At 29.3% G+C, this 11,350-nt stretch overlaps 1 protein-coding gene across 1 annotated transcript; it reads right to left on the bottom strand.

Moving 5' to 3' along the window:
• Positions 1 to 163: 163 nt before the first annotated feature.
• LOC125063735 (cytochrome P450 4C1-like) lies at positions 164 to 7,041 on the bottom strand. The gene is made up of 9 exons (XM_047670358.1): positions 6,575 to 7,041; positions 6,094 to 6,203; positions 5,863 to 5,953; positions 5,461 to 5,646; positions 4,781 to 5,145; positions 3,751 to 3,819; positions 1,811 to 1,979; positions 1,226 to 1,399; positions 164 to 963 (listed from the first exon to the last, which is right to left on the bottom strand). The coding sequence occupies exons 1-9, from the start codon at positions 6,711 to 6,713 to the stop codon at positions 791 to 793; spliced, it is 1,476 nt and encodes a 491-aa protein (XP_047526314.1). The 5' UTR covers positions 6,714 to 7,041; the 3' UTR covers positions 164 to 790.
• Between the last annotated feature and the right edge of the window lie 4,309 nt (positions 7,042 to 11,350).

The following is an 11,350-nucleotide window of genomic DNA, read 5'->3' as shown; positions in this document are numbered from 1 at the left end:
ATGTAATAACATCTAAGCCAACTGAAGATACTACTAAAAATAATTAAAACCTAGAACTCTCGTGTGACGTATGAGTTGAAAATTAAATTTTCAAATATTTTTTTATACCTAAACATGTAAGGTATCGTATTGTTGTATACTTAGTAGATTGTGCCTACGTGTGTAATCTATATAATCCAGTCTAATGGCAGTCATAAAGTTAGACGAAAAGCCATTAATTGTCAGTACCTACATTATCAATGTGTTTTTATTATCATAAATAGGGTAAAAAGTATTTTACTTGTCCAACAATATATTTTTTATGGATATTCTAGGATATTGTGTGACCTAGCACTTAAAGCATAATCCATACAAATAAAATACAATACAAGTGCAGTTCAATGGCTAATTAATTAATAATATAATTTGTTTATTTAAAATGTTGTTACGAAGTTTTTTCTTTTTATTGGTTAAGTGAAGCTAAGTAAAGGCGTATGAGGCATGTTTTAACCAATCTAAAAATTTTAATTCGTTTTTCTTACTCACGAACGCAACAAATAAAAATTGGCCAATCTACTCATAAAGCGACAAACGGAAATTCTTAAATAGGACCTCATTTTTTTTAACCATATTTGTAATGGTAGCACGGAACTCCGTCGTTATCTAGATTAAACAACTAAACAATAAATGTTTAAGCTAAAAAATGCTGAGCGTAATTTGACTCGAAGGAAAAAACATTGTACTCATATAACAAATATATAATAATAATTAAAATTTAAGTGAAACATAACTAGCCGACATTTAATTTACTTTAGTGTGCTTCCTTATATCGATCCTGAAATTTGACGTAAATTGGTTGCGTCGTTTGTAGAACATAGTCCGTAGCAAATACAAGGTCTTCGGTTTTTGTGACTGGTAAAAGGTGGAATCGTCGTAGCAATGACAGTACGACCAGCTTCATTTCGATCATTGCAAATTTACGTCCTGAAACAAACCAATTGCAATTCAGAGTTATTGCATTTAATGCTCAGAAGAATTGAGAAATTCGTTAGTAAATTGATCCACACCATACTATTTGATCACTATAATTAAAGCCCCCTTTATATAAACAATTCATCATCATCATAATAAAACTTTTTTAACGAGTATAATATAATTCTATACAGCAGTTGTGATGGTTTTGGAGTGCTAACACAATTAAGTTTTGGATCATATCTATACGTATATATATAGATCATAAAATTACCTATACAATTTCTGGCGCCAGCGCTGAATGGAATATAGGAGTAGGTGTGCCAAGTTGGTTCGGCTAAAAACCTTTCGGGTTTGAACGCCAAAGGTTCAACGAACTGATCCGCACGTCGATGCAGGTCGTATATTAAAATGACAGCTTCCGTTCCAGTTGGGATTTCATAACCCCCTGTAAAACGTAAGTAACTATATCAAAATATATTGCAATTATTTTGGTGTAAATGAAAATTTTAAAAATCGTCTTAGATAAATTTTGCTATATAAATGGATGATTTTTATTAAACGGGTATTTTGTCATAAAAACTGGAATCACCTGGACTAAATCAGAATATATTAATATCATTTTAATAATATATCCAAATTATCACTAGTAAAACCTGTTTTTAATGAATTAGTAACGTGATAATAATTTATTGTTAGATATAAACTTATGGTTTATTATCAAAATAAAAAATACTACTATGTATATTATGTCTTAAGTTAAATTTTTTATGTTATTGATATGGCATTTAGAGGAATTTACTAATATAGTTGATGATTTTTTGATAATTTGTAATTCTTTTGTTTGAGAATAACTTACGAAGGTTCAATGGTTCATCAATATTTCTGGTAATAGCTGGTATTGGTGGATATAATCTCATAGTCTCTTTTATACAACAATCCAAGTATTTCATTTCTGCCAAGTCTGCCATTGTAATTTCACCTTTTGAAGAGCCCACTATGGTGTTAAATTCTTCTATAATTTTATCCTATAAAATGATTTTGATATTAAATATATTTAATTAATCAACCATTATTTTATAAATTAATAATTCTATTATCTACACAGAATTAAAATACTTTTTTTACACAGAATTACAATGCATGTGAGGATCAGAATTATCACAAATATCCCCTAACGAGAATATGTCGAATTACCAATAACCCTGTATATATTTGACAAATACAAAGAATTGAGTTAATTTAGTATTCGGTTCATTTAGTGTAGTATAAAGCCGTGGTGGTACGACCTTTTACATCTGGATCTGGAGATGTTTGTATCATAAACTTTTGTTTTTTCTATTAGATGGCATGGCGGTTTAATCTCAACGTTTTCCTTCAACTTACGAGCGACAGTTACGAGTTGTGTACGAGCGAAATGCGCACATATAAAGTCAATAGTTGCACAGTCGGGATCGAACTTATGACGATGAAAGTCGCACGCTGAAGCCAACACAACTCTAAAAATCAGTGTTATAACGATTTACTCGTATTGCTATTATGTGGTATATCCGACAACCTAGAAACCTTTGGATTATTTAAATACTACTTACATAATTGTAAAAAAAAAATATTATTCTTTAGTTTCCCATTAATGCCTTAAACGTAGAAAATTGCAATCAAATACAAAATAAACTTAATAAATGCAATTTTTTTTCATTATGTGTTCAAAATCAAAACATTGAAATGGTTGTGGGGTTTTAAAAAGTAAGACCATTTGATGTATTGGCTTCTTTACAGCCTCTTATCTTATATATGATATACATGCAATTAAATTAGAACATTTTGTTCCTGTTAAGGATGTGTAGAGGGTTTATATATAATGACTAAAACTTGATTTGCACCTTATATTTATCTGATTCAATATCCAAATTATTATATGTATAAAAAGTATCTGCACCGGCAAATGTTTTGTCAAATAAATTATCCAGTAATCGAGTTAAGTAAGACTTGAGATTACCACAGTACTAATATCGCTATTAAAAAGTCCCCATAGTAATCGTTTAAGTGTTCAATGAATTCTACATAATAATTAAATAATATTTTTTTACAAAATATAAAAAAACAAAATCGGGGTGGGCTAAAAATGTCCATAAATTGGTCAAGCTGTTTCGGAGATTGGTTACAAACACTGTGACACTAGAAAATTAGCAAACCTATAGGTTTGCTAAAAGTGCAAATAAATGCTAAAAGTTGTTTAGTATAGTATAGTAGTATAAATAATGTGTTATTATAGCGGCTAATAGGCAATTGTTTACCATTGTAAAACCATTTTATTAATTACAATTAAGTATATTGTATTTACAATTTTCTTAAGCTACAAAGTTATAATACAAATAAGAAATAATGGTAATAATAAATAATAGTACAAAAATGTAATCTTGTTTATCTTAGCCAGTTATTGAAAGAAACAACACAGAAATTCGGTTACGTCGAAGTAGTTATTTAATCAATCATTGAAATTATGTAGTATTTAGCAAAGTCGGCCTCGGTTACCACGAGGACCAATTTATACAATTCCTTCTTTAAACAAACTACGATATGTATCCAATAATATGTTTTGTTTGTAAAAGTATATCATTGTTTTATGTATTGTATATACATATTTTTGTGTTTCTATATCATATAGGCAAGTTTTGTTTATTTTCTACTCCTCTACGATTTTAATTTTTGAGTAAAACTCACACCAGTTACGCGTCTTCAACCAGACATTGGTTGTAGAAGCGTAATACGCGTTAATCTTGGTATTTTATTACGTACCTGAACGTCTTTATGATTGGCCAGTAGCAAAATAATAAATTTTAAAGCAATCGCAGTTGTGTCGTAGCCCTGAAACAAATAAATTAATTTATTACTTTGATACATAGATAACCTATTAATGATATTAAATGTAGTTCATATTAGTTTAGCACAATGGACTGCAATTTCGACCCATAAATGTTCCATACAAAGAAAATAACCTAAAGTAAATTTCAGTTATTTTTTAAATCAATATTGCAATTGTTTGATAATTATACGTGCATAATAACAGTTTATTTGATAATTATTACTTAAAAAAATAAAAAATAAATCACTGCAACCTTTTTAGGTCTGGGCCTCAGATTTTTGTATCTGTTTCATGATTTGTCAATCTAATAGGCAAGTAGGTTATCAGCCTCCTGTGACTGACACATGCCCGTGGACTTTGGGTCTAAGGCAAGCCGGTTTCCTCACGATGTTTTTCTTTAATGGTAAATGCGCACATAGAAAGAAAGTCCATGTGGTGCACAGTCGGTAATCGAACCTACGACCTCAGGGATGAGAATCGTAGGCTAAAGCCTAGTGGCCTAGTGCCCAACACTGCTACTAAGAAAAATTATTCCTTTACTCTTTATAATTCTGAATACATTTTCTAGGCTTTTTGGCTTTAATAGGCTGGATAATAAGGAAGTATTACGTTATTTATATTATTATCGTGTCTCTTATTTAGGTGTCCTTAGTTTAATGTAATGGTTTATCTATATTATCAATGTCATCTGGACGTTTTATTCATCAACGCGTTTATTATTCAGCATTCTTTAATTAATTTGCATAGATTAACACGTGTTCAAAAGTTAAAAATATATTAATAAGCTTCCGGTACTGTGTAACTTTTAATAGAAGATAAAAAGAAAGAAGGAAAACCGTTTATTTCATTACAGCACACACGATATAACGACAAATATACAGGTGATTTTAAGTTGCTGTCACCATCAGCACTGATTTTCAGTGCACCCATACTAACATAATAGCAAAAGCAATATATACTCACCCCAAACAAGAAAGTGTCGACTTCTTCACAAATTCCATGATTATCAATTAGGCCGTCTTTCTCAGCTTGTAATAAAATATCCAGCAGCCCCAATCTCCTCTTTGACGACTGTTCATCATCATTTATCCATACATCTTCAGTTTTACATTCACGCCGCTTTTTTACTACTTGAGATCTGAATGACTCTAGAATGTCCAAAGCTTTTCGTTGCTTTCGACCCAAATTCGTTAAGTTAAAAATAAAATCTGGATACATCCATACCCTCTGAGCCCTGTATACAGCGTAATGTATTAATTTGTGTATATTCTCCTTGAACTCATTAAAATCGCTGCTTTTTTCGTCTAATTTGATAGACATCGCTGTTTCTGTAAGGTTTTGAGAAGACACAAACTTAAAAACATACAAAAACCGATTAACAATGGTTGACAATGGATTTTTTTTGATGGAAGGTAAAATACATAATTTGGCTTTGGTTAGGCCTGCCTTAAATATCTTTAATGAATCGTTTTTTTAAAGGCCAAAAATATAGCCACTACTATGTACTAGGCGTATCTCAAACCAAATTAACTATTTGTCAGATCTTGTTATATCTCTATAAAATCTGACAGATGCTTAGATAAGATTGTGGCTCTAGGCGCGTTCGTAATAAGCGATATTTTAAAAATACATAAAATTGTTACCACATATAGTATGAAGAGTAAAGTCGTGTAAGAACTCTGAAACATCTGTGTATGGCTTATTAACTTCACTTCCCAAGTGGTCAGTGAGTTTTTCAACATTATGTTCCATGATTCGCTTAAAATTATTCAATATATTAAAATGGAACGTCGGTGTTATCATTTTTCTTCGCGCGTGCCATTTTTTACCTGTAAATTTATTCAGAATTATAATTTAGTATGTTGTACGAAAACTAAAATAAACCTCTATTCGACTCACTAAAAAGGTAGTTTATGCATTATAAAATTCATCTTAAACGATAACTTGTTCTTTTTATTTGTTTAAATTGTGTAATATAAACATTGGCGAGTAAACAAAAAATGTATGTGAAAATTATAATGTAGCTTAGTAAGTTTATCCAGTACCTTTGCTAGTAAGTATGCCTTCCTTTAACCAGGGCTGGATAAAGTAGTAAAGGAATCCTTTAGTGGTATATTTTGTTCCATTTATCACTTTCTAAAAAAATATTACAAACTAACGTTAATCAACATAAAAACCCCAAATATATATAAAAATACTTAATATTCCTTTGTTATTTATGCGTAACTTTGTATAAAAGAAAAGATAATTATTTTAGTAAAGTTTTTTATATTTACCTCTATATCTTCGGGATTATGAATAAGTATAACCTTAACTGGTCCTAATTGTAATCTAAAGAGGCTTTTATAAGTATTGGCCCAGGTTCTTAAATATGAAAACAGTTTCGCTGAAAATTAAAATTTTTTTTTTTTTTAAACCAGAGATAAAAAATTATTTCAAGATTTAAATCATTAGACTATCAATCCTAATGAAATTAAATGTGTGTGTTAATAGTCAGATGACAATATATTAAAAAAATATTTTTTATTATATTTCTATATATTTTTTTTATTTTGCTAGAACGTGCTTTACTTTACTGTACCGTATTTAAAAATGTATACAAAGAAGTAAAAAATATACTTCTAACAAATGAAAGAAATCAATTAAATCAACTTGGTAAAAATGCAATAAAATCTCAAACGATTTTTGAATTGAACAATTGAAAAATGAAGTCGGAGTAAGAATACGAGTATAATGAAATATCAATAAAATACATACCTGGTTCAATAATGACATCGAGTGCATTATGAAGTATATAAATTCCTTTTGGTCCGGGTATAATTTGAAATTCTTTACACTTCACCAACCACTCCACGCAAACCAAGATAGTTAATATTACCCATAAGATCCACCACATGGTATGTTCACTCCTAGAGCTGTTAAGGCATATTCACACACACTGGCACTGGCACACGTGTGTTATCTGTTTTATAGGCTTGTTTTCAATATATACGTTTTTCGAGCATCATAGCCGAAAAGCACATTCGGCGAAGGTTATAAGATATTAATCATTCATATCTTTAACAGATTCACGTTTGTGGCAATTTTAATTAAGGATGAAATGTCACAATTTCCTCCACTCAAAAGCTTAAATCACAGTAATTATGATAGTTTTTTATCGACCCCTTTTCCATTTATTAGGAATTAAATAACTTAATTAATTTGTTCTAATTTTCTTTTTAATATTTTATATTATTACTAGGTTAAGTAAATTGTAAATACTGAATATTTGATTGTTACGTTTAGGTTTTAATAAACGATTTCGGCTCAATAACTTTATATGATAAAAGATATTTCAGAGATAACTAAATTTAATGTATCATTTTTCTTAGTAATTCATTTTCAAGGAAGTGGCCATTGTAATGAGCTACTTATGTGTATTTACTTATTGTTCTTGCGACAAACTCAGTAAATCTACCCAAATATTATAAAGAGGATAGATCAGATTCTTCGTTTGTATTGAATAGGCCCGAAAACGACTACTAGCTATTTTAAAAATTATTTCACCATTAGAACTCTACGTTATTCCTAATAGGCAATTTAGTATCGCGTGTTTACTTTACAAAATTTTTCTAACTTAACAATTATAATATGTGTTTATTCATCTTGCATTATGTTTTAATGTTTATTATTATTATTTAAAGATTAACTTTGTATAACTAGATTTTGACTTGAGACTTACTTTAAATAATTTCGTCTTTCCAGTTCCTATGTATAATCATTAAATATATTCTATAAAATATTACGTAAAAAAATAAATATTTATGAATAATGCTAATTTACCCTGCTCTTAACTTGTTTGCTGGAAAGCAATTAATTATAGTGCGAGCTTGTAAAGTGGGTTGTAATTTATTTAAAAAAAATATTCTTTGTGTTAATTTTAAGAATGTTATTGTTAAGTTGAAGTGTTTTTATTATTAGGTGTTTGTCATAGAATAATAACGGTGTTTTTTTTTTTTTTATTTATTGAATAAATAGCACCGGTGTGGTTATTTAATTATAATATGCAACATAACAAATATTATTAAAACCAAGCGCTACAAATTATTACACAGACCCTTACAATTGTCACAACTTATACATTATAAAAGGTATTTGTTTGAAAATTACCACACTAAAAGGGTTAAGTTAAGTCGTCACTTTAATAATACTTAGTTAAGCGATATATTTATATACAATAAAAATTGTTTTATTTACTTGCTTATTATGATAGTTGAAAAGCATAGCAAAAACTATTTAATATTTGACAGGATATTCTTATTATATATTTTAAATATCTTTCTCTGATACTTAGGGTATGTTCCGATATACACTGCGACCACTGTACAGAGTACCGTCAATTTAGTATACTGTGAAACCGTTTCTCTATAGCCAGCTATACTGGTTACAATTTAAAACGGAACGCAGTCCAGTATACTAGTCAGCTTCGTTTTTCGACACAGTTTTCAAATGAGTGCATCAAAGTTTTTCAATTCAACAAGAAAAACTATTATTGGAGTATTATCGCATTAAAAAAATCTATATTAATATTAACTGTCAATTGAATTAATACTACAAAGAAAGTAAGTTAGAATTTTAAATGTTTGTTATTAAACTGTAAGTTATATCAGCCGTTAGGCATTCAAGTGGTTTTGATTGATCACGTGATCAAAGCACTGCGAGTACCTTACCTCGAAAACGCCAGTGCTCGCAGTAGAAGTATAGCGGGGATTTGTGACGTCATATATTTCCTAGGACGCTGCGGCTGTATACTGCAGTCCATAGCGGAACAAATTTTTGAACAGTGGGAGCACTATACAGTACTCGCAGTGTATATCGGAACATACCCTTAATTTATTGTTATAAAACAAATTTGAATTCAATGTTATTAAATATCTTCATATCGTTCTTGAAATTTTACGTAATCTGGTTCTATCGTACGAAAAACGTAGTCCGTAGTGATGATTAGATCGCGAGGCGTAGTCACTGGTAAAAGTCGAAAACGACGTAGTACCGACTGTACGTATGTATTACAGTCATTTCCACCATTGCGAATTTTTGTCCTGAATATGTATTATCTGTTATTTTTAGATCAACAAATGTGGCACAGAGGGAATCTGTATCTGTCAATGGAAGGTTTTGTCTTTGTACGATGTATTTATTGCTCGACTACGTGAAATTGGTAAATTTCTCGCCGGTTATATTAAAGCCCACACCTTACGTCCGCAACATAGGATAGACATGTTCTAAAGAAATTATATACGGAAAAAACTGTAACGGTGGTAAAATACCATAATGGTACTAAAGATTACCATTTTATTATGCTGAATTTGTTGTTATAGTTACTATTTTACATGGACAAACCATCGTCACTATAGTAACTAACAAGGTACAATCTATTTTCTAAATTTTAAAACGAGGCCGATTGTTGTTAAGTTTCGTAAAAAATTTATATGAATAGGCATTTTATTTAAGTCGTATTCATAAAACTACATAATTTTAACTAATTAATTTAATTACTCACCATTTCCGCAATTTCGTACCTACGTATCAAACGTATAATAATTACTTTTTAAATTTGTTAAGTATTAGTAATTTATGACCAGTTACTTTTTCATACACAGTAATTTTAACTCTCTTCTTAAGGATTCAGTCAAATTGAAAATGTGTTTAAATAAAAATGTCGAATATAAAAAGTAACTTTGTTTTATATTTCTATATTATCAAAATACAAAAAATTCAGACGTACTCCGTATGAGTTGTAATTATATCATTATGGCATATTATAAATTATAATTTAAAGATAAAATCTTCACAACTCATTTTTATATAATTAGCGACGTATATACATATATGTTATTATAGTATATTCTACTATATTCAAAAATTAAACCTTGTGCTAGTTTCCTAATCCCTGATTTGAGTAGGTACCTACACAAAAAAATATTTCCATTTTTTAACTTGACATTCCGTCATTTATTAACCGATTTAGAAAATTTCAATATTACATTAGGTGTTGTAGTTATGAACGGTATTAAAAATTCGATGGTTCAAATATGAAAAACATATCATCTTATATGTTTAATTAATAAAAATAAAAAAAAATAACACATCGAAGTTTATTGTTTTATTTAATATCTTTTGTATAATGTCATTGACGTAATTTATTATATTCTCAAGTATTTTATCATAAAACTAAATATATTCATTTTAAAATGCGTAATTCTTTGTAATTCTGACACGGAGTTAGTCAAGTTCAATACACAAGGTGCTATATGACTAACTTTTGAAGTGAAACTTCTTTAGGCGCATGAGGGTAAAGGGCGTAGAACGGAAGAGAAGAACTGGCAATAAACTCTTCGCCACTCTTTTTAATCGCCATTTTTTTTTACACAACGTTTGTAAGGAGCTGCAACCATTAACGTCAACTGATTTACCAATGTCAACTTTTGAGCAAATACTTATGAATCGTAACATTAAAATATTGCATACTTTTAGAACCAAAAGGTTATAGTCGATTTTAAAAAATAAATATTGTATGTCACATTGAAATTTTTAATTCAGATAAGATACAAATACAAAATGACAATGACAAAAGGCGACAATCAAAACCAAAACAAACCAACAATAATTTATAATGTAGTCCAGCAATATTTTAAATACAACATACAGATTACATTTCAAAATTAATGTGTATTAAAAAATAGACGTGAAATGAAACCGTATCGACGAACAAACAAAGCCTTCATGGTGCAAGTACGTAAATTATAAATTAATTGGATTAGATTATAATCTCAGTAGTAGCTCCATTATCTTAAATTTCATAAATTTATATTAATTTACAGTCAAGTATAGTCTTTATATAAATATTTTAATAATTTATGTTACCGTTAAAACGTGGACGTTTGCATTCCCGGAGAATCAAAAAGTGTTTAAGATTGGTAGGCAGAAGGTTTAGGTCCTAAATTTTATGAATCTGACAGATGTAAAGTGTGTCTTGAAACACTGAATATGGCTCAGCGAAACTAAAAATTAATTAGCGGAAATTCCTTTTTAAAAGGTCACATTTTTTTGTAATCTACTTATCCACAATTTATATCTTACTAGGAAACAACCAGAGTCAAGGCAAAGGAATTTTATCCGAAATGATTGTCTAATACGATGTATATGTTAACGTAAAATTGTAAACACCGTTAGATTGTAATCTATCTCGCGAGATTATAAACTGTCGAAAGATTGTGAACCTCAGCTTACTGCTTACAATTTAACGTATTATTATTCGGTAGATTGTACTACACTAACTTAGTTATCATTCAAACTTCTTTGGTCAATTACAGATTAATTTTACTTTCCAACAATTTCATATAACTACCGAATAATAATACGTTAAATTGTAAGCAGTTCGTTGAGGTTCACAATCTTTCGACAGTTTATAATCTCGCGAGATAGATTACAATCTTACGGTGTTTACAATTTTACGGTGACATCATTGATATATAAAAAACCCAAGATGCA

The sequence above is a fragment of the Pieris napi genome, chromosome 1, assembly GCF_905475465.1.
Source record: "Pieris napi chromosome 1, ilPieNapi1.2, whole genome shotgun sequence".
NCBI classification, from domain to species: domain Eukaryota; kingdom Metazoa; phylum Arthropoda; class Insecta; order Lepidoptera; family Pieridae; genus Pieris; species Pieris napi.
The sequence above is the reverse complement of the archived record's forward strand: the minus strand, read 5'-3'. Positions and strand labels throughout refer to the sequence as shown.